This window comes from Babylonia areolata, chromosome 8, assembly GCF_041734735.1.
Source record: "Babylonia areolata isolate BAREFJ2019XMU chromosome 8, ASM4173473v1, whole genome shotgun sequence".
Lineage (NCBI taxonomy): Eukaryota > Metazoa > Mollusca > Gastropoda > Neogastropoda > Buccinidae > Babylonia > Babylonia areolata.
In genome coordinates this window covers 41,061,609-41,088,908 of record NC_134883.1, presented here as the reverse complement: position 1 = coordinate 41,088,908, position 27,300 = coordinate 41,061,609, and the positions used below count along the sequence as shown (strand labels likewise).

Genomic DNA, 27,300 nt, shown 5'->3' with positions numbered 1-27,300 from the left:
CAGTTTGAATCATGTTATACATACACGAAAATTAACTCACGACAACAAAATTAATAGTAAATTTGACTGAAACTGAAACAGTGACGTACACTTGCACTGAGACACTGATAAAAAGAAACTGTAGTGGATATTGACGCTGCTCTCCCCAGGGGAAAGCAGCCCGAATTTCACGCTGAGAAATCAACTGTGTGGAAAAAAACATTAAAAAAAAAAAGAAAAAAAGAAGAAAAAAGAAAAGAAAAGAAAAACAACTGAAAGCAGAAAATAAACAAACAACAACAAAAACAAACAAAAACAAAGCAAAAAACAACAACAAAAAAACAACAACAAAAAACAAAAAAGAAACAAAAACAAACAAACAAACAAAAAACAAACAACCCAACAAACAAACAAAAAAACCCAAACAAACAAAACAAAACAAAACAAAACAAAAAAACAAAGGCGTGTTCATGATAGCTATACATTTACTGCTCATGATTCTTTTTCTTACTGTGCGTGATACCTTCCTTACTTTTCTTACTGTTCATTATACTTTTCTTACTGTTCATAATGACAACGGCCGTCTTCACAGACTGGCGGCCTCATGCAGTGGCTGCGACACGTAAGTCTGCCACAAGAGACAACCGGGTCATTGCTGTTCTTTCCCCTGGGAATAGTCGTTCTCTTATATTTCTTTTTCAGTCGTCTGTTCTGATCTATGTCTCCTCTGGTCTTCCAGCTTTGATCAGGGTCGGTCCCTATTAGATCAAATTGGACTTGAGGTCATGCCGTGAAACTGAAAATAATCATAAGACTGGGTGGCGAACACCTGATTATCAGTATTCAGTTACGAAAGAAATCACTCAATTTGGCTACAATATAACGAAGTGTGTGTGTGTGTGTGTGTGTGTGTGTGTGTGTGTGTGTGTGTGTGTTTCTCTTTTCGCGACTGATTCCCCGCGATTTGACGTTGATTGTGACATCATCTATCTTTATTGTATACGATTTGGTTAAAAGACGTCGTTGATCCGCCGGCATGTCGAACCCGTGGTGTCAACAGTGACAAGCTACTCAAACGATATCTGGACAAACTAAGTGACTTGACTTCAGGATCTAACTCAAGGAAACCGATCTGATACTTACCAGCTATAAGAATGATCCCTTACGCCGAAGAAGACGAAGTTTCAGAAGTCTTTGGGGCACTCTCAGGTGAGTGAACTCTTTCAATCACTTTTTTCTCAAGTCAGATTGTCTTCGTGACTATCAAATAAAAAAAAGTATCATTATCAAGAATACACAGTCTTTACACAGTTTACTGTCAGTGATCTGCTGATCACGAAATACAAATAATTTCGCAAAATATACAACACTAAACTATATAGTTCGCACATCATATTTACTGTTCAATTGTTGATTTCGCCCAAGTCATAGTGAGAGTAGTGAGGACCGAGACTGAGTCGAATTAAATTAATAAATAATGTAATTCATCAATTTCTTACTTTTTAGATTCTTGGAGTCTTGCCTTTGAGTCTGACATTGTCTTTCGTCCACTTTCATTGTTTCATTCAGTGTTTTGCCTAGAGCTTAACTGCTCTTTTTATTCTGTTGACTCAGCTGAGTATCAATATATTTTTTTTCTGTTTTTTTTTTTTAAGAATAAAGTTGATAGTCTTAAAAATGTAAACACTAAATCAGTAAATGACAAATCTCACCAGTTGTGTGTGTTCATTTGTTTTAGCTAAGACACTGGACAGACTATTTATTTTGAAGAATTAATGATTAAACCAGTTGAGGGCCTATAACTATAAGACATCAGCTGACATCCTGCATAATGTTCTGATTTTTCTTTCATTGCAGTAAGACAATAGGTCAAATGCTAGCCGAGGGTGTGGAAGTGGCTGTGGTAGTTGGACAGGAGTGAACTGTTATTTCAATGCATACTTCTGGAAATAGACAACCCCCAGTGCTTCCATGATTTCATGAAATTAAAAATGCAGGGTTGAAAGTGCACTGGATGTGAAACATGTGCTTTTACTTACTGCCAGAAATAGACAACTTCCAATGCTCCTTGATTTTCATGAAATGCAGGGTTGGACATGAAACACATACTTCTAGTTCTAAGTACAAAGAATACAATGCAATACAATACAATATCGATACAATACAATACAATACAATGCAAATCATGATATGATACAGTAATTTAATGTTTGTTGATGTGCAGCTGGTAAGCTGATCACCGTCGAGGCGACAGGCCAGTGGTTTGGTGCCTATCAGCAGCGTGTCCATGGCCGGCAGTCTGTGGACTCCTCATCCTCCAGTGAAGAGGAGGAGGAGATAGACGAAGTGGAGGAGTCGGAGGAAGATCAGACTTTGCTCATGGGCCTGAACCCAAAAGAGTGGAAGGTAAGCTGGTAATATTACTACTCACAACTGGAATAAATCATTAAAATTCCAGGAGTTCCTTTTCAAGTTTATGGTGTACTGCTTTTATCAATGATTGCATACAAAAATTACATTAAATGATCATATTCATACAGCATGAGTATTTCCGAAAGTGTATGTTTTGCTATTGTGCTGTAAGCATCTCAGTAACTGGTAAACATTGTAAATTATGTAATGTAAATGAACATTGTTCATCTACAGGTATGAGTGTATGATAAAATGCAATATTAGAATTTTAGATATATTTTATCGCTAACAGTAACAGTAAAATACTTAAACATACACATGAGATGAATTTATAATGAATTACATGTGTATGATGTACCTGTGATCCATACAAACATACATACTCAAACACTAGACTTCATTAAGATAGGTTGATTAATAAAAATTTTTGATTGAAGATTTGAACAATAAAGTGAGTTTAAAAGGACTGAAAATATATCAATGCTTTATAATATTAGCACTCATTGTCAGCAGGCAACTACATTTCCTGTTCTGAATTTTTTTCTCTTTTTTTTTAATTACATGTAGGACATGAACCTTGGCTGGATAATTTACTTAATTAGAATTATATGTGAATAAAATATAACACTTATTTCAGAAACAAGACCACTATGCTGTACTGGGACTGTCTAAATTACGCTACAAAGCAACAGCTGACCAAATAAAAAGAGTTTGTGAGTACATCGATTTCTTTCTAGAGAAATTTGCTGTATAAGTATTCTGTCTGATATTAGCACTGATGCATACACACATGCATGCACGCATGCAGGTGGCAGTGGAAAAGTTCTAGAATAATCTGCCATTAGCTAGAGAAATGGTCAAACTAAAGCCTGTGGTGATCCTCGAAAGTATTTTTTGATTAAGTTATGTTTGCCGAAGTTCAAATTTGCCATTGTTGTGCTTCCAAATCAAATTGTGGGTAAGAGTTGTTGGTGTTTTCACATTATTAAAACATTCTATTGTTGTGCTTCAAAATCAAATTGTGGGTAAGAGTTGTTGGTGTATTCACATTATTAAAACATTCTTATGAAATTACATCTGCTTTCTAAATAGTGACATAATGCAAAAATAATCATGGAGAAAATATTAAAAAATTGAGTTAAGAAAATAATTAAACATGGCAGATATGTTAGTTGTTACATACAGAAATCAGCATAAAGAATTTCTTTGTTTTTAGTTTTTGCTCTTTTACTGTTATTTATTTATTTATTTTATTTTATTTTATTTTTATTTTTTTTGCCCTTTCCTTCTGACAAAGTGTTTTTATGGTACATGTTTGATGGTACAAGATAGTATTAGTACTGTATATACTGAGAAGTTTTTCATCAACAGTTGTGAAACTAGAAGCTATCATCTTTACCATCTACAGGTTTTCTGTTTGTTTTACATAAATAGAAATATATGATGATTTTCAGTGATTTATTGACTGATTTCTTCCACAATACTGCTACATTTTTCAGACAGACAGAAGGTACTTCTTCACCATCCTGACAAGCGCCGGGCAAGAGGACTTCATGTTGAGAATGGGGACAATGATTATTTCCTTTGTATCTCAAGAGGTACGTTTTCCCCCTGTGAAAATAGTGCATATGTATGTGAAATTTATTTGTACTTGACATAGCTGAATCTGTCTTCAAATCTGACTTTGGGTCCACAATATTCACACATTCCCCCGACTGATTTAAACTGTATGGAAGAATTAGTACTAGCTGGCATTCCAAGTTGTTACCCACAATACACACTCACACACACACACACACACACACACACATGTTCACAACCATGTACATAAACACAGAAATGAGCACATATAGTATCTATAGACATATCAATCACACCTTCATGCTTGAGTTATTCAGATGCAGACGTAATATTACATGTACACTGAAATATTCTATTGTCTCCTGCTTTTCTGCTCTCTTTAGTAGTTGTTATTGTTGCTGCCCTGTCATTTGCATTGTTTCAGTGGCATTACTTTTACACCACTCACATACATACAGCCACACCCGGGTTCGTCTGTGGGTCTGCTGCTGTTTTTTCTGCCAGCTTTATTTTTTATGACATTGTTCTTTACAAACTTCTCTCCCCCATCTATCCCCACCCCCCACCCCCACCCCTCACACACACTCCCATGCCTTCCCATCCTCACAGCTCCTTTTCCTCTGTCTTTCTCCCTGGCTGGATGTAAGAGAAGTATGCACTTGCTAGCCTGTCTCCTTCTTTGATAAGGAGTTTGTCTTGTATTGCCTCACACTACACTATTTTTTTTAATCTATGTATATATATAATCAAACACTCCACTGTCGGCCGCTGCTCTTTCTCTGTCTCTTGACCTTATATTTGGGATGAGCTCCCTCTGTCAGGTCTCCGCACTCAGCTCTTTCAAGTCTGGCTTTAAAACCCACCTCTTCCCAACATAGCCTCCATTCCCTGCGCCTTTTTTTTTCAGTTTGTTTTTTCAGTCTAGAGTTATGCATGCATGTGACCAACTGGTGTGAAAGCTCTTTGATTTGTCTCTGCACAAGATTTAGCACTATATTAATACTAATTGTTGTTATGATTATTATTATTGTTATTATTGTTATTATGTGTTTTATTCCATGTCCTCAGCTTATGAAATCCTGGGTGACCCAGCGAAGCGTCGTTCGTTCGACAGTGTTGACCCCGAGTTTGATGAGTCAGTGCCGTCTGTTTCCCAGGAGGCCAGGGACAGTTTCTTCGCTACATTCCGTCCTGTGTTTGAACACAATGCAAGGTGAGGGCACTGCCTATGAGAGAGAGCTGGGGCGATGCTGACAAAGAAATTTGGATTGGATGTGTTTGTTATATTCCACAGTCTCTTTTCCGTTTTTAGAACTGTGAGGGGATAGAAATATGATAACCTTCGTTTTTGATATTCATAATTCTTTGTGATTTTTTTCATTGTGATTGTTATCAGATGACACGCACGGGCGTACACACACACACACACACACACACATAAGCACAAATGAATCCATGCATATTAGGTCTTCTTCATTGGTGGGCTGCGACTCCCACCTTCACTCGTTTCCACGAGCAGTCTTTTATGTGTATTACCATTTTTACCCTTGTCATGTAAGCAAACATACTCCATTTTCAGAAGGGTGCATGTTGTGTATGGTTTTGTTTCCATAACCCACTGAACACTGACATGGATTACAGGATTTTAATGTGTGTATTTGATCTTTTGCATGCATATAGTGTACACACAAACTGTCAAAGGGGGGTTCAGGCACTAGTGGATCAGCACATCTGGGAGATCGGAAAAAATTCCACCCTTAATTAACCCACCAGGCACCGCGATTGGGATTCAAATCCGGGACCCTCAGATTGAAAGTCCAGGGTTTTAACCACTTGGCTGTTGCACCCGTCTATTCAGTGTTTCTGATAACAGATAGATATATGTCCCTGGTGCTTTGAAAATGGAGAGGACACACTGCATGTTCATTTAGCTGGTCCCTTAAAATGTCTACAACAAACATTTTAAAAGACTGAAAATTGTGTTTGAGAACAGGGTCCTATGTCAGGGGGAAATCATCATCTGTGAAGAAGAGTTGTTTCCCTTATCCACTTCTTGGCCCTAGAAACCAGGCGATTAGGACGAGAAAATAAGATATGCCTGTCTTTGCTTGTGTGTTGCATATAGTATATTAGAATGTGTTGCCTTTTTACCATAAATCTGTGGGGGGTTCCACACCACCATCTTTAGAGGGTCACTTTTGAATGCTGACATTTTATGGTTTTGTATGCATTTTATTATTATGATTATTATTTTATGTATTGTATTTGATTATGTTTCTGTTCAGGTTCCACTTTTTTTTTTCTTTTCTGTTTTTTTTTTAATTGCCAGCATGAAAGATATCATACCTTAGGTTTATGTGCATGAATGTGACAGTACATGTTCTAAAGTTCTTTTCCAGGCTTTTTGTTTTGTTTTTGTTTTGTTTTTTGGGATGGGGGTTGGGAGGAGTCAAATTCTACAATACTGATAATGATGTTTTCAACTCTGATATGGCCATAATTTTATAGCTGACTTGGCTTTAAGCAATACTGATAATAATGATAATAATCGTTGGTGATTTGGTTTTGGTGTTGTGCGCAGGTGGTCCAACAAGAAAAGGGTACCACAGCTGGGGGATGAGAACACCGACTTTGACCACGTCAACGCCTTCTACAACTTCTGGTGAGTGGGGAGGTTGTAGTGTTCATGAGGATCTGCTGTCTGTCTCTGTTTAATTTGTGGGAGACACCTGCTCTGGACCGTCAAGCTTGGCACAGCTAAAATCACCACACGAGCCAGTGCAGCTGAAGCCGGGTGCATCACTGAGGCGCAACAAAAGTGTGCTGTGCGCAAGGCCCGAGCAGCATCCACTGCCACGACAGTGCCCACTCACTTGTGTCCCACATGTGGGCGAGCCTTCAGGGCCCAGATATTGCCTTATCAGTCACTTCTGGACCCACAGCCATCGATCTTCCATCTGATATTTGAAGCCATGGTCATCTTCGAATCTGAAGGACGAACATCATCTGTCAGATTCCCATCATGTTGTGTCATTGTTCTTACTCTCAACACCTATTTATTTTTTCCTTTTTGTGTGTTTTTTTTTTGTGTGTGTGTGTGTAAATCTTTAAAAAAAAAAAATTTCTTTATATTACATTCTGCTACTCTCACAGTAGTTGCTGTTCCTTGTGTCAGTAACAAAAGGGAGACATTGAAAATTTTAAGAATTATCATGTGCATTTCTTTTTTCTTTTTTTTATCATGCATTATTTATTTAAATAAATTGGTCTTTTCAGGTACGCGTTTGATTCTTGGAGAGAGTTTTCCTACAAAGATGAAGAGGAAAAAGAAAAGGGAGAAAAGTAAGTTGGCGTGTATGTACTGGAATCTTCACACATCACATCTTGTTTGGTCCGTTTCTGTTTCGTCTTCTCTTTCTCTTTCCCTGTCTCTGTCTTGCTTGCTTCATTCCCTTTCTTTTTCTTTTTCTGTCCTTTCGCTTGTCCTGTCCTGTCTTTTTTTCTTTCATGAATTATGGTGATAATTGGATGGTGATTGCTATCTGTTTCAGGTCCTTTCTTAATCATTGATGCGTAACAAATACACACACAAGCACAGCCAGATTCATTCACATACAGAGAGATTCAGTTACATCAGTGCACACAAACACATGCACACACACGCACGCACGCATGCACATGTATGCATGGACGCACATATGTTTTTGTGGTTTGTTTGGAACTCTTTCCAAAATAGTTTGGCGTGATCACATCTCCAGAATAATTATGTTTTAATTTATGTTAAATTCAGTCTTCAGGCTCGAAACAGGGATACTGTTTTCTGTTCTCATTTGATTTAGAACAACATCAGTACTGGTGATTCTATGGATTATGTGCAGTTGTAGCCGTTTTAATGTATGGCTGGTTTTGCATTTTGTGAAGTTTGTTGAATATTTTTTTCCCAGGACACATCTGTTCGAAGGTCTTTGTGATGCTTCTAACATTTATTGGGAATTGTGCTACCTGACAATGAAATGTTATGATATGTCTTTGTTCCTTTGTTTAGAAACTGAGTATATAACTCCCTGATATTATACATAATGAAATGTTATGATGTGTCTTTGTTCCTTTGTTTAAAACCTGAGTATACAAAGCTCCTGGTACGTAACGAGGGCCATGGTTTGGAAGTATTCTTGTTTGTGTATGAAACTGTTTTACTTGAGTGCGATTACGTTGTATTGTGTCCCCCTGCACAGTCGTGAGGAAAGGCGCTGGATAGAGAAGCAGAACAAGGCTGCTCGCCAGAAACTGAAGAAAGAGGAAACGGCCAGGGTACGACAGCTTGTGGGTGAGTCACTGTCACTGTCACTGGTCCCGAACCCCGGTTAGGTCATGGGGGGGGCGCTGTCAGTCATGTGGGTGTGTGTGTGTGTGTGTTGGTGCTCATGTACGTTTATGTGTATTTGATGATCATGCTTTCATATCTGTGAAACTGCATGTTTGTTGCATATCTGTTATGCATGTGTGTGTGTGTGTGTGTGTGAACGTGTGTCTGCATGTTTTACATTTACTTGCTTATGTATGGGTTTTTTTTTGTCTATGTGTTTAGAGTTGACTTAATCAAAATTTGCGCGTTATAAATATTATTATTAGTATTTTTATATATTTATCTATTTATTTATTTTATTTATTTATTTATTTATTTTATTTAGATTTTATTATATATATATATATATATATATATATATATATATTTTTTTTTTTTTTTTTTTTTCCTCAAGACCTGACTAAGCGTGTTGGGTTACGCTGCTGGTCAGGCATCTGCTTGGCAGATGTGGTGTAGCGTATATGGATTTGACCGAACGCAGTGACGCCTCCTTGAGCTGCTGATACTGATACTGATACTGTCGGTCATGGGACAGGGGCCTGAGTTTTGGGCAAAGCTCCTCTCTCTCTGTCCACACACTGAGTGCGGGTGAGCGGACAGCACCTTTGAACAGGGCAGGGAGTTTGTACAAGCCAGCGCTCAGTGTTTTTGAGAAAAAACTGTTTATTCCACAGGCAGAGTGAGATTAAATTCACTGCCTTTTCCCTAGAGATGAACAAAAAGGGAATCATCCTGTAAAGAAGTAATCATAAAGAAGGCCACAAAGCGTTTTGATCCACCACACAGGTTATACCTGCTCAGGTCTGATCTGATGACAGATTTTTTAAATTTTTTTATTTTTTATTATTATCTAACAGCACAAGGGTTTTCGGGTGGGGGGGCACTAGTTGGTCATGGTAAGTATGTTTGATAAACGTAGAGAAACAGTTCTGTCCATACTCTATATGCATCATTTTCAGTTTGTTCTTTGACATTTATATATTATAAGGAAATGTGTAAAATGGTTCACATTTTCTTTCTTTTATAAAAACAACAACAACAGAAGACGATACGGGAATTCAGAGAAAATATGAAATATGCATTCCTTGGATTTCTAATTTTTCCCAGTGCTCATGATTCATGAGAATCCTTGTTATTTTATTGAAACTTGAATTTAGACACAAACACATAAAGAGATTTTTTTTTTTTTTTTTTTCTTTTTAAGGGAAACCATTTCTGCCATTATTTCCTACACTTCACAAATGTAGCGAAAGCTTTATTTTGTTGACACAGACATATCATTGTGCGATGTGGTCCCTTTCAGACAATGCCTATGCCTGTGACCCTCGCATCCAGAAGTTCAAGGATGAGGAGAAGGAGAAGAAACTTGCAGCGAAGCGGGCCAAGCAGGAAGCTGCCAGACAGCGGGCTGAAGAGGAAGAAAGGGTAAGAGAAGGGAGGATGGGAAGCTTGATGATATTAGATACTTGTGTAGCGCCTATTTTCGGTCAGAGACAGGACAGGAAACTTGATGATACAGATACTTGTATAGCACGTATCTTTGGTCAGAGACAGGACAGGAAACTTGATGATACAGATACTTGTATAGCACCTATCTTTGGTCAGAGACAGGACAGGAAACTTGATGATACAGATACTTGTAGTTGTATAGCACGTATCTTCGGTCGGAGACAGGACAGGAAACTTGATGATACAGGTACTTGTATAGCACCTATCTTCGGTCAGAGACAGGGCAGGAAACTTGATGATACAGGTACTTGTATAGCACGTATCTTCGGTCAGAGATAGGGCAAGAAAGATGATGATACAGATACTTGTATGGCGCCTATCTTCGGTCAGAGACAGACAGGAAACTTGATGATACAGATACTTGTATGGCGCCTATTTTCGGTCAGAGACAGGGCAGGAAACTTGATGATAATAGATACTTGTGTAGCGCCTATCTTCGGTCAGAGACAGGACAGGAAACTTGATGATACAGATACTTGTATAGCACCTATCTTCGGTCAGAGACAGGACAGGAAACTTGATGATACAGATACTTGTATAGCACCTATCTTCGGTCAGAGACAGGGCAGGAAACTTGATGATACAGGTACTTGTATAGCACCTATCTTCGGTCAGAGACAGGACAGGAAACTTGATGATACAGATACTTGTATAGCACCTATCTTCGGTCAGAGACAGGGCAGGAAACTTGATGATACAGATACTTGTATAGCGCCTATTTCCGGTCAGAGACAGGACAGGAAACTTGATGATACAGATACTCGTATAACGCCTATCTTCGGTCAGAGACAGGACAGGAAATTTGATGATAATAGATACTTGTATAGCACCTATCTTCGGTCAGAGACAGGGCAGGAAACTTGATGATACAGGTACTTGTATAGCACCTATTTTCGGTCAGAGACAGGACAGGAAACTTGATGATACAGGTACTTGTATAGCACGTATCTTTGGTCAGAGACAGGACAGGAAACTTGATGATACAGGTACTTGTATAGCACCTATCTTCGGTCAGAGACAGGGCAGGAAACTTGATGATACAGGTACTTGTATAGCACGTATCTTCGGTCAGAGATAGGGCAAGAAAGATGATGATACAGATACTTGTATGGCGCCTATCTTCGGTCAGAGACAGACAGGAAACTTGATGATACAGATACTTGTATGGCGCCTATTTTCGGTCAGAGACAGGGCAGGAAACTTGATGATAATAGATACTTGTGTAGCGCCTATCTTCGGTCAGAGACAGGACAGGAAACTTGATGATACAGATACTTGTATAGCACCTATCTTCGGTCAGAGACAGGACAGGAAACTTGATGATACAGATACTTGTATAGCACCTATCTTCGGTCAGAGACAGGGCAGGAAACTTGATGATACAGGTACTTGTATAGCACCTATCTTCGGTCAGAGACAGGACAGGAAACTTGATGATACAGATACTTGTATAGCACCTATCTTCGGTCAGAGACAGGGCAGGAAACTTGATGATACAGATACTTGTATAGCGCCTATTTCCGGTCAGAGACAGGACAGGAAACTTGATGATACAGATACTCGTATAACGCCTATCTTCGGTCAGAGACAGGACAGGAAATTTGATGATAATAGATACTTGTATAGCACCTATCTTCGGTCAGAGACAGGGCAGGAAACTTGATGATACAGGTACTTGTATAGCACCTATTTTCGGTCAGAGACAGGGCAGGAAACTTGATGATACAGATACTTGTATAGCACCTATCTTCGGTCAGAGACAGGACAGGAAACTTGATGATACAGGTACTTGTATAGCACCTATTTTCGGTCAGAGACAGGGCAGGAAACTTGATGATACAGATACTTGTATAGCACCTATCTTCGGTCAGAGACAGGGCAGGAAACTTGATGATACAGGTACTTGTATAGCACCTATTTTCGGTCAGAGACAGGACAGGAAACTTGATGATACAGGTACTTGTATAGCACGTATCTTTGGTCAGAGACAGGACAGGAAACTTGATGATACAGGTACTTGTATAGCACCTATCTTCGGTCAGAGACAGGGCAGGAAACTTGATGATACAGGTACTTGTATAGCACGTATCTTCGGTCAGAGATAGGGCAAGAAAGATGATGATACAGATACTTGTATGGCGCCTATCTTCGGTCAGAGACAGACAGGAAACTTGATGATACAGATACTTGTATGGCGCCTATTTTCGGTCAGAGACAGGGCAGGAAACTTGATGATAATAGATACTTGTGTAGCGCCTATCTTCGGTCAGAGACAGGACAGGAAACTTGATGATACAGATACTTGTATAGCACCTATCTTCGGTCAGAGACAGGACAGGAAACTTGATGATACAGATACTTGTATAGCACCTATCTTCGGTCAGAGACAGGGCAGGAAACTTGATGATACAGGTACTTGTATAGCACCTATCTTCGGTCAGAGACAGGACAGGAAACTTGATGATACAGATACTTGTATAGCACCTATCTTCGGTCAGAGACAGGGCAGGAAACTTGATGATACAGATACTTGTATAGCGCCTATTTCCGGTCAGAGACAGGACAGGAAACTTGATGATACAGATACTCGTATAACGCCTATCTTCGGTCAGAGACAGGACAGGAAATTTGATGATAATAGATACTTGTATAGCACCTATCTTCGGTCAGAGACAGGGCAGGAAACTTGATGATACAGGTACTTGTATAGCACCTATTTTCGGTCAGAGACAGGACAGGAAACTTGATGATACAGGTACTTGTATAGCACCTATCTTCGGTCAGAGACAGGACAGGAAACTTGATGATACAGATACTTGTATAACGCCTGTTTTTCGGTCAGAGACAGGACAGGAAACTTGATGATACAGACACTTGTATGGCGCCTATCTTCGGTCAGAGACAGGGCAGGAAACTTGATGATAATAGATACTTGTATAGTGCCTATTTTCGGTCAGAGACAGGACAAGAAATTTGATGATAACAGATACTTGTATAGCACCTATCTTTGGTCAGAGACAGGACAGGAAACTTGATGATACAGATACTCATATAGCACGTATCTTCGGTCAGAGACAGGACAGGAGACTTGATGATACAGATACCTGTATGGCGCCTATCTTCGGTCAGAGACCAAACTCTAAGCACTTTACAAATACAGTCATTTGCACAACAGGCTGCCTACCTTGCTTGAGCCGACTGACAGCTGCCATTGGGTGCTTATCATTCGTTTTCCTGTGTCATTCAGTCAGGTTTCAGGCTTGCACAAAAACACACACACACACGCTCACACACAGACATGTGACATTGTATGTGTTTGACCGTTTTGTTTATTTACCCTGCCATTTGGGCAAGAGACAGTTGGCTTTGGGATGGTCCCCAAAGGTTAGTTAGTCCCCAAGGCTGCTGCGCTAAGAAAAAACTACTGCAGTCTTTTGTCCTAGTTTGAGAGTCATTGTCCTCCAGAAAAGACTAAGCTGTACATGAATTCCCACTGCACTGGAGAAACCATTGATCATACAGCTCTCACTTTGCTGTTGGCCCCAGCTGTAAGCTTTTGTCATTCTCTGATATAAGCCAAGTGGGAAACCTAATAAGCAGACATATGAACTGGAATTGCGTGTGAGTGTATTCATATTACTGTAGGATAGTTCATATAGTTACAGGGACAGAACAAGAATGTTACTAAACCAGTTAATGAACTAGATTTGCATGTGGTTGAATTCAGATTGCTATGGGATATATCATCTAATTACAGGGAAAGGACAGGAAATTAGTGAACTGATAAAAGAAACTAGCTTTGTGTAAGGTTGTTTTAGATGGCTGTAGCATAGATGGTATAGTTGCGGTGCTGTTGAAAAAAAAAAAAAGCGAACAAAATGTGTACACATATACAGTTCTTGGTGTGTGTGTACCCTAGTATGCAGACAGTTAATTTTGTATTTCGTTTATGGTTGATCAATACTCTACAGATTTTTGAGCTTCTTGCTGCTCCAGTGCAGATGATTTTGTTTGTATCTGAAGTTGTTTTTTTTATCAGAAGAAACAAGAACCCCCACCCCCACCCCCCAAAAAACAAACAACAACAAAAAAAACATGGTAAGTTGGCAGCTTGTCTCATTCAGAGACTTGTGCCTAATAGCTATTGTAGAGTGTTGCTTGGAAACGTTGAAATAATTACAGTTGCCCTCATATTTGTTTGTATATTATTCTTGTACCTTGTCCTTATATTTGTATTCTTGTCCTCATATTTGTGTATTATTCCTGTAGTGGGGAAGGTGGCAGAATGGTTAAGACGCTCGTCTGCCAATACAGACTCTGTGAGGGTCTGGGTTTCTTCTCGCCCTTTCTCCCAAGTTTGACTGGAAAATTGAACTGAGCGTCTAGTTATTCAGATGAGACTATAAACCGAGGTTCCTTGTGCAGCACGTACATAGCGCACTGAAAAAGAACCCATGACAACCATGTAAGTGTTGTCCTCTGACAAAATTATGTTGAAGAAATCCACTTCAAATAGATACAAAAATATATGTTTGCACGCACTCAAGGCCTGCGTTGGGGTTTTGGTGCTGGTCAAGCATCTGCCCAGCATATATGGATTTGTCCAAACGCAGTGATGGGCGCAATAGCCGAGTGGTTAAAGTGTTTGACTGTCAATCTGAGGGTCCCGGGTTCGAATCACGGTGACGGCGCCTGGTGGGTAAAGGGTGGAGATTTTTACGATATCCCAGGTCAACATATGTGCAGACCTGCTAGTGCCTGAACCCCCTTCGTGTGTATATGCAAGCAGAAGATCAAATACGCACGTTAAAGATCCTGTAATCCATGTCAGCGTTCGGTGGGTTATGGAAACAAGAACATACCCAGCATGCACACCCCTGAAAACGGAGTATGGCTGCCTACATGGCGGGGTAAAAACGGTCATACACGTAAAAGCCCACTCGTGCATACGAGTGAACGCAGAAGAAGAAGAAGAAGAAGAACAAACGCAGTGACGCCTCCTTGAGAAACTGAAACTGAAACTATTCTTGTGTCAGCAGTGGTATTTTAGTGGACGGACTTTTTCTTGGATAACCAGTGCTGATGTGTGCCCTACAGGCCCGCGCTGCGGCGGAGGAGGAGGAGCGGAAGAGGAAGGAGAAGGAGGAGGAGGAAGCCAAAGCACAGGCGGCCGCTGCCAAGAAGGAGAAGGAAGCGCTGAAGAAACAGATGCGGAAGGAACGTAAAACACTGCGCCAGGTGGCAAAGGTAACATGTACTGTCTGTTTTTGTTTTGTGCTGCTCTGTTTTGTTTGTAATTTCCAAGTGTTGCCATGTCCCTGGGTGCTACATCTGTCGGTGTGCAGGACTATGACTACTACTTATGTGGAGTGATGGGCCAGAGGTAACGCTTCCACCTAGGAAGCGAGAGAATCTGAGCTCACTGGTTCGAATCATGGCACAGTCGCCAGTATTTTCTCCCCTGTGGTGGTCTGGACGTTAGTCATTCGGATGAGATGATAAACCGAGGTCCTGTGTGCAGCATGCACTTAGCGCACGTAAAAGAACCCGTGGCAACAAAAGCGTTGTCCATGGCAAAATTCTTTAGAAAAATCCACTTCGATAGGAGAAACAAATAAAAAATTACAGGCAGGAAAAATACAACCAAAAAAAAAAAAAAGAAAAAAAAAAGGTGGTGCTCTTAGTGTAGCAACTTACTCTCCCTGGGGAGAGCAGCCCAAATTTCACACAGAGAAATCAGTTGTGACAAAAAAGAGTAATTCAGTAACAGAATACTTGGCTGCATCGTGGTGTAGTGTGTTTTGGTGTGCAGGATAACGACTGCTTTGCTACATCGTGGTGCTATGTGTGTTGGTGTGCAGGACTATGACTACTTTTCTACATCATGGTGTTGTGTGTGTGTTGGTGTGCAGGACTATGACTACTTTGCTACATCGTGGTGTTGTGTGTGTTGGTGTGCAGGACTATGACTACTTTGCTACATCGTGGTGCTATGTGTGTTGGTGTGCAGGACTATGTCTACTTTGCTACATCGTGGTGTTGTGTGTGTTGGTGTGCAGGACTATGACTACTTTGCTACATCGTGGTGTTGTGTGTGTTGGTGTGCAGGACTATGACTACTTTGCTACATCGTGGTGCTGTGTGTGTTGGTGTGCAGGACTATGACTACTTTGCTACATCGTGGTGTTGTGTGTGTTGGTGTGCAGGACTATGCCTGCTTTGTTACATCGTGTTGTTGTGTGTGTTTGTGTGCAGGACTATGAATACTTTGCTACATTGTGGTGCTGTGTGTGTTGGTGTGCAGGACTATGAATACTTTGCTTCATCAGAAGAGGAGAGGATCAAGATGTTGGAGGAGGTGGATAAACTATCAGAGCTTTTGTCCCTAACCAGGTAATGGTTTGTGTCTGCAGGGATGTTTGGTGTGTGTGTGTGTGTGTGTGTGTGTGTGTGTGTGTGTGTGACTTGCATGTGTGTGTATGTGTGTGTGTTTGAGGTGGATAAACTATATGAGCTGTTGTCTTTAACCAGGTAATGGTTGGTGTTTGCAGGGATGTTTGGTGTGTGTGTGTGTGAGAGAGAGAGAGTCTGTGTGAGGTGGATAAAGTATCAGAGCTGTTGTCCATAACCAGGTCATGGTTTGTCTACAAGGGATGTTTGTTTGTTGTTTTTTTGTGCGTGTGTGTGTGCGCATGTGTGTGTGTATGCACATGCTTGCATGTGTAAGCATGTGTGTGTGTGACGTGTGCAACTGTATAGAAGCCAGTTGTTTTGTTTTCGGCTTGTAATGGCATTACTGGGCAAGTGTAGGTCTGTATTGGGTGTACATGTGTGTGTGTGTGTGTGTATGTCTGCAGCCTGCAGGACCTGAACAGCAGCCTGAGCTGTGGGGACAGGGACCGGGCCAAGGAAGCCTTCCTGGCCAAGGTGGCTGAGCTTCAGGATCAGCTGGACCGGGACAAGCGCCAGCACCTGGAGGCCGCCAACAAGTCGTCCTCCGGTGGGGGTTCAGGTGGGGGCAGCGGGGACCGCAAGGCTTGGTCCGACGATGAGCTGCAGATGCTGATCAAGGCCGTCAACCTCTTCCCTGCTGGAACCAAGGACAGGTGAGAGGAAGGAGGGGGTGGGAGGGAGGGGGGGTGAGATTGGAATTGGTGTGTGTGTGGTGGGTTTTTTTTTGCCCGTGACTTGTGCCATTTGAATTCATGGTCATAGCGACAAAGCTGTCAGCGTCTTCCATGCTGGCACCATGGACCGGTGAGAGGAGGAGGGAGCGAGATTGGAATCTTGGTGGTCCATGGTGGTGGTTTTTTTTTTTTTCTTTCTATGACTTCCTTTAACTCACTCAGTACGGCCAGTCCTCTCTTCTCCTCTACACAGACCCATCGGATGTCCAGTGGGTGTCTGAATGACCCAACCTTTAGCTTCCGTCGTCAGAATTGTGGTATTCTTTGTCAACATTCACCTCTTCAGTATAAGAGCCTTCAGCTTGCAATATTTCGATGATGGTAATTGGGGTGAAACTCTGTTAACGTCGTCTCTTTCGCCGTTCATATGGAGGGTTCATATAAGGGTTCGTGGTCGTAGTGGCATCCAACAATGCATGGTGGTGGGTTAGTTTCCCCCCCCCCCTTAGCTGCAGATACTGATCAAAGCTGTCAGCCTCTTTCCTGCTGGCACAAAGGACAGGTGAGAGGAAGGGTGGGGGGATGAGACTGTAATTTGGGTGGTGCATGTTGGTGGGTTTTTCTCTCCAATGACCTGCTCTTGGAATTCATGGTCGTTGTGGCATCTGACGATGAGCTGCAGATGGCTGATCAAAGCCGTCAACCTCTTCCCTGCTGGCACCAAGGCAGGGACAGGTGAGAGGAGGAGGGGCTGAAATCGGAATTGGTGGTGCATGGTGGTGGGTTTTTTCCCCCCATGACTTGCCCTTAGAATTCATGGTCGTAGTGGCAGTCACTGATGACACGATCAAAAGAAGGGAAATAACTCTGGAAGGCTGAGAATTCACGCGTTTGATCCAGAGTGGTAAACCTCCATGCATGTTTCTCAGTTTTTTTGGATGATTATTCTGGATATTGATTTATGACCTTGGTCATTGTGGCATTACTGGTGACATGATCGAAAGAAGGGAAATAACTCTTGAAAGGCTGAGGATTCACACATTTGATCCACAGTGGTATACTTCCAGATTTATTTTTCAGTTTTTTTTCATGGTTATTCTAGATATTGATTTATGACTCGAAACACCACTTTCTACCGTGTTTTTAACAACAGTCATTAGAGGTTAAGGGTGTAGGCTTTTGTTTTTTTTCCTCTCATCTCAAGGATCATGTGTGCAGACCTGCTGCTGCCTGAACCTCCTTTGTGTGTGTTTACTTGCAAAAGAATCAGATATACTCACTCATTAAAGATCCGGTAATTCATGTCAGCGTCCAGTGGATTATGCAAAGATGAACACACACTCAGCATGCACACCCTGAAATGGGAGTATGGTTGCCTATAAGGTGGAGTAAAATTGGTCGTACATGAAAAAGCCCACTCGTTCATACGAGTGAAGGTGGGAGCTGCATCCCACAAATTCAGAAAGAGGGGAGATATACTGGGTCTTGTGGACTTGGATTTCAGGGCTCTAGTAAGGTTTCTGTGGCACTTGCGTCATGTTTCACGAATCACATCCAGCTTTTGGGATTTTTGAGATGTTCCCCTGTGGTCGACGGTACAGAAGTATAAGGACGGAAAACCAATCGCTTCGCCAATAGCTTTTTCCCCAACAGCGGTCAGTGCCCTGTCTCTCGAACAAATCCAGTATGATAACTAGAATTGTGCAATCAACAACCATCTACCTGAAGATCTAGTCATCAGCCCCATCCACATGTAATATGCGGCTTCTGTTCAAATGTGTTTGTGTGTGTGAGAAAGAGAGTGATTGTGTGTGTGTGTGTGTGCGCGCGCGCGCATGTGTGTGTGTGTGTGTGTGTGTGTGCATGTGTGAGTATGCACAAGTTTTTATATTGATATGCACTTGTATGTATCCTAATTTCTACTGTATCTGTGTTTGTGTATGATTTTCGATTTATGTTCGTACCTTGTTATGTACTATCCCCCCCCCCCAATATTCCTTGTGACCCCGGTACACTTGGTGATAAAGACATATTCTATTCTATTCTGTTTCATGTGCTTGGCCACGGTGTTCTGTCATTGTGTCTGACACTGTACTTTGTTTCAGTACGTTCACAGTCTTGGTCCTTTCATTTTGTCTGATACCATATTAACCTGTTGCAAATCGTTAAAAACGTTCATAGTGTTGGTCCTCTAATCATGCGTCTTTCCTTTAAGTGGAGCAAAATGGGTTGTTTTTTTTTATAAATAGAACTGACAGGTGCTTGAAGTTTGAGCTGACTGTGTGTTCTGTTTGTTGATGGCTGCATCAGACTAAGGAAGTAATGAAAGATAATGAATTTACGAATTAGAGCAGATGGTGTTGGCTTTGCCAAAACTGTACGTTCCAAGCGAAGACCTTGAGCTGATGGTCTGCTGTGTTTACAGATGGGATATTTATTAAGAGTAAATACTCTGCATTAATGATATCAGTGCATTTACACAGGATTATACTTCATCTCCTTTGGGAAGAAATGTGCTGAAGGAAAAACAAAAGCACCGATGCTACGTCGGTACATGGATCAACGAACAAAACTGCACTGATTTTGCATCAGTACATATACCAATGAAAACATGACAGTATTGATAGTTGTTGTTTTTTTTCTTTTTTGTATACATTTGCAGATAGATTTTTTTACCGAAGAAATGTCTAATGCTACATCAGTGTATGTACCGATGAAAACATGATGGTATTGTTTTGTTTGTTTGGGTTTTTTGTTTTGTTTGTTTGGGTTTTTTTGTTGTTGTTGCTATGTGGTTGTCGTTGTTTTTATAATAGATTTGCAGAACTGTAGGTTTTATACTGAAGAAAAGTCTAATACTACATCAGTACATGTACCAATGAGAACAAAACTGCATTTATTTTGTATCAGTACATGTACCAATCAAAACATGACAGTATTGATAGTGTTTGTTTTTTTGTTCTTTTCTTTTGTTGTTTACATTTGCAGTTAGGTTTTAAACTGAAGAAAAGTCTAACACTGCATCAGTACATGTACTGATGAAAACATGATGGTATTGTTTTGTTTGTTTGGGATTTTTGTTTTTGTTTTTTTGTTTCTTTATGATAAATTTGCAGATCTGCATGTTTTATACTGAAGAAAAGTCTAATACTACACGAATCACTACATGTACCAATGAAAACATGATGGTATTGTTCTCTTTTCTGGTTTTTTTTTTTTTTAAATAGATTGCAGATCTGTAGGTTTCATACTGAAGAAAAAGGGAGGGTGCATATACTGATACTGCATTGACAGTTTGAGAACTGAAGAATGACTGTGTCTTTCTGACACCACTGTGTGGACAGGTGGGAGGTGATCGCAGCTTTCATCGGTCAGCACGTGACAGGCAGCAACAAGAATGCCCGGGACGTTCTCTCCAAGGCCAAAGAGCTTCAGAAAAATGGTCAGATTTGTTTTTGTGTACATCCACTACTTTTGTGTTGACACCCAACTTCCTGAAGAATCTGGGCTGGGTTGCGTGAGGCAGTCTTTGTTGTGCTAAGTTTGCTTAGAGGTAGGTATGTTCCTAAATGTATGGAGTTATCATCATCATCATCCGTAGAGTGTCTACAATCATCAAGTTGATTATTCTGACACTTGTAAAGGAGGGGCAAGGGGGTGGTTATCACACACACACACACACCAGCTCCCGACGTGAACATGCCAGGAGACGCATCTCCATCCACAGTTTCGGTCAATGTATCGTTCCACTCAGAGAAGGTTCGCGGGAGGAAGGAGTATATCTGGTAGTCCCGTAGACACTGAAGTCTAGCAAGCTGCCTTGAATGTGCTCTTCTGTCCCTCTTCTTAGGTGCTCTCAACTTTGGTTCCTGGGATTTACGAAATTTGCCAAAATCCACCTGGACCATGTTGTTAATCATTTTATACATCGTGGTGAGCCTTGCGATTTTACGTCGGCTTTGTAGGGATGTCCATCTGAGGTGGTATTGGCCTGTAGACGGCGGTGTCATCTGCAAAAAGTCGCGTGGGTGAGAAGACAGTTCCGGGCAAGTCATTTATGAAAACCAAGAACAAGCTTGGCCCAAGAACGGAGCTCTGAGGTACTCCAGATTTCACAGCGACCGAGTCTGACTTCGCACTGTCAACCACCACAGCCTGCCTCCGGTCTTGTAGAAAACCTCCAATCCATCTGTTAACATGGCCTCGAACTCCATAATGGTGCAGTTTATGCAGGAGGAGGGAATGATTAACCTTGTCGAAGGCTTTGTTTACTGTGTAGTTAGGAATATTCTGAACTACAAGCAAACTTAGCGCTGTCTGTTGAGTTCACTCATGCAACCCACTCCAGGAACATAATCATCATGACTGAAGTAAAGATAATTATATACATGTGTACACTTCATATAAAATTGAGGTGTATCTTACAGCAGATTATTGGTTGTGATTTTCTTTCTCTTTCTAATTCAGGTCACATGGACTGCTCAAGAAAAGTGCACAGAATCCAGAAGGGCGTAAGGGAATTTGCTTACATGAGTACAAGCACACAAACCTGGCTGTTGTGTGTGCATGTGTATATGTGCATGCATGTGTATGTTTTTCCAGATAACTGCAGAGTGGGAAATTTGCGATTTATCTATGGACATGGGAAAACGTACCGACATCCAAATTATAAGAGAAAGTGACTACATGCGTGTTTGACCAAAACCTAATATTTCATGCATGTAATGCCTAATGCCGATGAATGTTAGGAACTTTAGGCAGACTTGATTTGATCGAAATAAAACATTTTGCTTCCAGATGTAAATAGCTTGTGCTAAATGCAGCTATGAAGCAGTTTTCCAAAATTTCAGTTTAAGAACAGGCATTTTACATTGTCTGCACTGGTCTTTATTTTTGTTGCGTGCAGTGAACTTGTGTAGTAGTTCATGGCTTTTGCTTAATGAACAGAGGCAATGAATCATGTTTTGCTGTTGTTTTGTTGTTATTGTTGTTTTCCAAAGGCAGGTATGTAAGATATATCAGATTTAGATGTGGAAGGGAAATAGGTCATTTTGATCAAATCTTGACAGATTCTTTTGACAATGAGCATGCTTAATGTCAGCAGATGATTGTCACATTGAGTGCAAACGGGAACAGGAACAAGCTGTCTTGATTTGATAAAAATAAAAAATGGCCCATCTCATTCTCAGATATGAATAACATGTAAAGGTATCTTATTTAGATACAGAAACGAAATAGGTCATTTTGACCAAATCTTGACAGATTCTTATCACAAAGAGCATGCTTTATGTCAGCAGATGATTATCACAATGAGCGCAAATGGGAACAATAGCAAGCTGTCTTGATTTGATGAAAAAAAAAAGGCACGTCTCATTCTCCGCTATGAATGACATGTAAGGGATCCTTAATGTGTGCAGACCTGACGCTGCGACAGGGGGCATCCAAGCAAGCCTTCAGCAACTTTGAGAAGGACCACAAGCCCAGCACGTCTGGGTCCATGGAAGCCCCATCCAAACGACTGGAAAGTGAGTGTGTGTTAGGGGGTGGAGGGTGGGGGTTTACCACCATCATGGGCCCCTTTATTGCTGTGGGATGGACACAGAAGTTCCTTGTGCTCTGTGGAGGGGTGTCTTAACCCTTTCACTGCCAAACTCGCATTTATGCAGCAGCTAGGTAGAGGACCCATGTCACTGAAGGGTTTCCAGATCATGGGTCTGTTGTCCATGAACCTACTGCTCTTTATGTTCGGTGGTAGGATAAGCCATATCTTCTACACATCACAGGGGGAATCCCCAGCTATTCTTAAACACCATATTTTCTGTGTTTTTGCACAAGGGAATTTTACACTCTAAATTGACTGGCGGCGAAAGGGTTAATGGTTAGTGTGTCCAAAATGCATCCATGTGTACAAGCGGAGGTTAACATTCTGTTACACCTGTCAGCATTCATGCATGAGTTGATGGACGCAATAGCAGAGTGGTTAAAGCATTGGACTTTAAATCTGAGGGTCCTGGGTTCGAATCGCAGGTAACGGTGCCTGGTGGGTAAAGGGTGGTGATTTTTTTCCGATCTTCCAGGTCAACATGTGTGCAGACCTGCTTGTGCTTGAACCCCCTTCATGTGTGCACGCAAGCAGAAGATCAAATACGCACGTTAAAGATCCTGTAATCCATGTCAGTATTTGGTGGGTTACGGAAACAAGAACATACCTAGCATGCACATCCCCCAAAAGCGGAGTATGGCTGCCTTCATGGTGCGGTAAACGGTCATACACCTAAAAGCCCACTTGGGTACATGCAAGTGAATGTAGGACTTGCAGCCCATGAACGAAGACGAAGAATTGCTGTGGGATGGAAACGGAAGTTTTTTGCTCTGTGGAGTGGTTGCCTCATGGTAACGTGTCTAAAATTCATTCATATGTACAAGCGCAGGTTACATTCTATGTTAAGTCTGTCAGTATTCATACATCAGTTGTGGAAATGTAAACGTTATCCAGTTTATCTGCCCCTGAAGTTTAGAAAACATCAACCAACAAACTGTGACTAGTTGAACAGCTGAATAAGAAAAGCCAGTCCTACACAGACACACTCTCAAACCCCCCTCCTGCACCCTTCCACCCCTCTACCCCCACTGTGGACCAGTTCATGCTGAGCTGCGGCATGCAGACCCAGAAGAAGAAAAAAAGATGGCAGTAAACGTATATCTAGAGATGCCAACTGTTACGATTTCGCTGTATTTTGTTATGCTTGATCCCAGTTTGTTCTGACGTTACGCCATCGTCAGAATTGTTCAGGCGAGTTCATTTTGGACTACATAGCATGGTCACATGTTTTCCTGTTGTAACATTACCCAGACGCTCTAGGCTTGGCGATCACGAGGCCAGGGCAGTCAGTACTAACCATGGTCTCATGCGATGATGCTCAGCTTATCACGTGTGGTTTGCATTGAAACGGCATTGAGTGGACCAATCAGCTTAACTATTTGCCTGAACAAGAGAGAACATGGCTGAATCAAGTTGTTTCTCAGTCAAACAGGGTCTGTGCCCGGTGGATTAAGCTATGGAGTGTGTGTATGCCTTGTTCCTACCAAATTTCCTGATTGGCCCCTCTGTTAGTGGCAAACAAACACTTGACACGGGTTGGCATCCATGAACATGACAAGTGGAACAGCTGAACAAGAAAAGCCAACCCAACACAGACACACTCTCAACCCCCAACACAGACACACTCTCAACCCCCCACACCCCCCTCCACCCCCCACCAACCCCCCCACACACATACACACTCAGATATACATGTAACATTTTACATGTATTACCTTTTTTTTGTTTATTTACCATGCTCCATTTTTGGATGTGTGCATGCTGGGCATGTTCTTGTTTCCATAACCCACCGAACGTTGACATGGATTACAGGATCTTCAACGTGAGTATTTGATCTTCTGCATGCGTATACACACGAATAGGGTTCAGGCATTAAGCAGGTCTGCACATTATGTTGACCTGGGAGATCAGAAAAAAATCTCCACCCTTTACCCACCAGACGCTGTTACTGAGATTCAAATCCAGGACCCTCAGATCGAAAATCCAACGCTTTAACCACTCTATTGCAAACCCAGAAGAAGAAAAAACCACCTAAAAAAACACGACAGTCAGTTTTGATAGTCTTTTATTACTCAACAGTACTCATGATTACAATGCAATCAAAGACAAAAGAGCATCAACAAGCAAGAACACAGTCAACTTATATCATTACATAACATTGTTGCAGCGGCGGCGGAGGCCCAGCTGCGAGAGACGGGCACGAACCCGGCGCCTTGGACAGCGGATGAGCAGAAGCTGCTGGAGCAGGCCATGAAGACCTACGGCCCCAACACCCCGGAGAGGTGGGACCGCATCGCTGAGACCGTCCCCAACCGCAGCAAGAAGGACTGCATGAAGCGCTACAAGGTGGGTTGGGTCGTTCCGCTTTTTTTTCAGGCTGGGCTCGGTGGATCCACTATTTTCAGCAGAAGAACAGTCAATTTCAGAGGGGGAAAAAAAATTACAGTATGGTTGGGGGAAAAATAAAATTGTTTTGGGTCAGAGTAGAAACTGAATTATTGTTTTTAGCTTTGAGGAGAGGCCCCCAAAACCTCTAAAAAAAAAAGAAAAAAAATCACTAATTTTGTTTTCAGCCAGGGGTGTTGCCCCTGCGCCCCACCAGGGGCCTAATTCAGCCCCTGGACCCCGGCCAATTGTCAGAGGAAACTCCTGGACAATTCCCGTGCCTGTGTTTTTCTGTTGGCGTTCATGAGTGGTGATATTTCTCTGTTACACCATGAGACACTGAGAAAGAGCCCCACAGCAACAAAAAGTTGTCCTCTGGCAAAATTCTGGATAAGAAATCCTCTCTAATAGTAAAGCAAATATATATGCATGCTGTCAAGATCTGACTAAGCGCATCTGCCCTGCAGATGTGGTGTAGCATAAATGTGGATTTTTGTCTGAACGCAGTGACGTTTCTTTGACAAACTGAAACTGACAGTAACTGTTGAGTATTTTAAGGATTTTGATTTTTAACAAAAATTGTATATATATATTTTTATAAATGATGAGAGCACAAGTTGTCAGACTGTCGATGATAGAGCTTTAACCACAAGCATCATGTATTATGAAAAGGCTGTGTTCTTCACTCAGTGATATGCTGTTTGCTTCTGTTGTACAGGAGCTGTGTGAGATCGTCAGAGCCAAAAAGGCGGCTCAGGAGGCAGCTAAAGCCAAGAAATCTTGACCTTCATGTCGATGGGCCATGGAAAATGTCTCTTCAGTTTTTTTGGTTCTTAGTTTGTGTGAGTGTTTATGGATGTGTGGGTACTGTGTGTGTGTCTGTTTGATTACATCCATTTTTGCGTGTGTATGTACAATTGTACATGCATTTTTTTAAAAGCATATTTGTGCGTGCATACATTTGGGTGTTTGTGTTGGTGTGTATATATGCTTGTGTATATTTGTGTGGATGCGTGTGTATGTGTACATATATTTGTATGTGTGCATGTTGGTGTGTGTAGGTGCATTGCATGTGTATGCTGTGTGTGTGCTTGCATGCTAGTGTTTATGTATGTGGTTGTCTTTTTTCTTTTCTTGTTTTCTTTCTTTTTTCTTTGCTATTCTTTTCTCCGAGGGCAGAGTTTTTGGGACAATGACTTGTGAAGTGTTAAGAAATCGATGGCAGACTTACAGAAAGTTTGGATCTGAGTGCTGCTGTAAGCATGAAGTGGAAAAAATAAACATTTATAGAATTGTTTGTTGTTGTTTTTCTAGATGCATGGCATCCCTTGTGGATGAAGATTCAAGACATTTTCTCATTACTGTTTGCATTCAAGTTGAGTGTTCGTTCGTTCTTTTGCTTAACATCTCTCCACATTTGTGATTTTTAGACCAAAATTCATCATCTGCCCCACCCATGTCTTAAATCATCACTGCTTTCCCTGTTTCTTCAATTAGCATTAAAAAAAGAATATAAACGAAATAAAAACAAACCAGTAGAATTTCAACAAAGAGCCAATTGGGCTCCAAATTAAACTCTGAACTATTTCAAATACATGTTGATTATGTGTAAGTGTGTGTGCAAAAAAACCAACTTATTTCCAACTAGTGCCGATTATCAACAATGATTATTAGTATTGTTATTCTTCTTGATATTGATTTATTATTATTATTTTGTCCATTAAGTTGTACCCTTTTTTCTCAACATATTTACATTATGTGTCAAAACAGATGTGAAATATTTCTCCCCCCACCCACCCTGAAGTTGGAACTAAGCTGTCTTTTTTTTTCTTTTTTCCCGCACACACACACACTCACTGTGGTGGTGGTTTCCACTCTTTGGCGGATGCTTACATTGTCTTGCTCCACAACTAATAGACCTTTGGGTGACCATAATCCCCCCTTACCCTGGGGAGGGGGCGGGGGGTGTAGGGGGGATTTTTCATATACCTGTTTGCCAAAAATGAATTACGGTATGAATATACCAGGGTATGGTTGAAAAAAAAAAAGGCACCGTTATTGTATCGTCGCGAAAGTGTGTCATCAATAAAAATAGTGTGTTGCTATTACTGGTATTAGTGAAGTGTCCTATTTGTCTGAGGTTATGCTTGTAGAGCTTCATATTATGTCACTCAGCCTTCTACTATCAAGAATGACCTGATAAAATGTACCCCAGCATTACAGGCGTTCTGTTACTGACCCAAACTCCACAGCTTCAAATATCGCGTCGACGCAATTTGCGACAATGTTTTATTTGGAAAACAAAACATCATCATTAATTGTTTTTGCGTCCATACACC

General features: G+C 41.2%; 1 protein-coding gene across 1 annotated transcript; it reads left to right on the top strand.

Annotated features, from left to right (window-relative positions):
* The first annotated feature begins 1,001 nt into the window (after positions 1 to 1,001).
* On the top strand, positions 1,002 to 26,594 carry LOC143285184 (dnaJ homolog subfamily C member 2-like). Its single transcript, XM_076592419.1, has 16 exons — positions 1,002 to 1,188; positions 2,204 to 2,385; positions 3,029 to 3,104; positions 3,891 to 3,989; positions 5,041 to 5,185; positions 6,554 to 6,634; positions 7,249 to 7,314; positions 8,208 to 8,299; positions 9,642 to 9,763; positions 14,945 to 15,094; positions 16,152 to 16,240; positions 16,705 to 16,953; positions 20,319 to 20,416; positions 22,392 to 22,499; positions 24,744 to 24,922; positions 25,680 to 26,594. The coding sequence occupies exons 1-16, from the start codon at positions 1,134 to 1,136 to the stop codon at positions 25,743 to 25,745; spliced, it is 1,857 nt and encodes a 618-aa protein (XP_076448534.1). The 5' UTR covers positions 1,002 to 1,133; the 3' UTR covers positions 25,746 to 26,594.
* Positions 26,595 to 27,300: the final 706 nt, after the last annotated feature.

Excerpts from the sequence above, each read along its gene's own strand:
- LOC143285184 (XM_076592419.1), top strand. The coding sequence starts at position 1,134 with ATGATCCCTTACGCCGAAGAAGACGAAGTTTCAGAAGTCTTTGGGGCA. Across the intron at positions 1,189-2,203 it reads AGTCTTTGGGGCACTCTCAG|CTGGTAAGCTGATCACCGTC; the intron begins GTGAGTGAACTC and ends GTTGATGTGCAG. Across the intron at positions 16,954-20,318 it reads CCTGCTGGAACCAAGGACAG|GTGGGAGGTGATCGCAGCTT; the intron begins GTGAGAGGAAGG and ends CTGTGTGGACAG.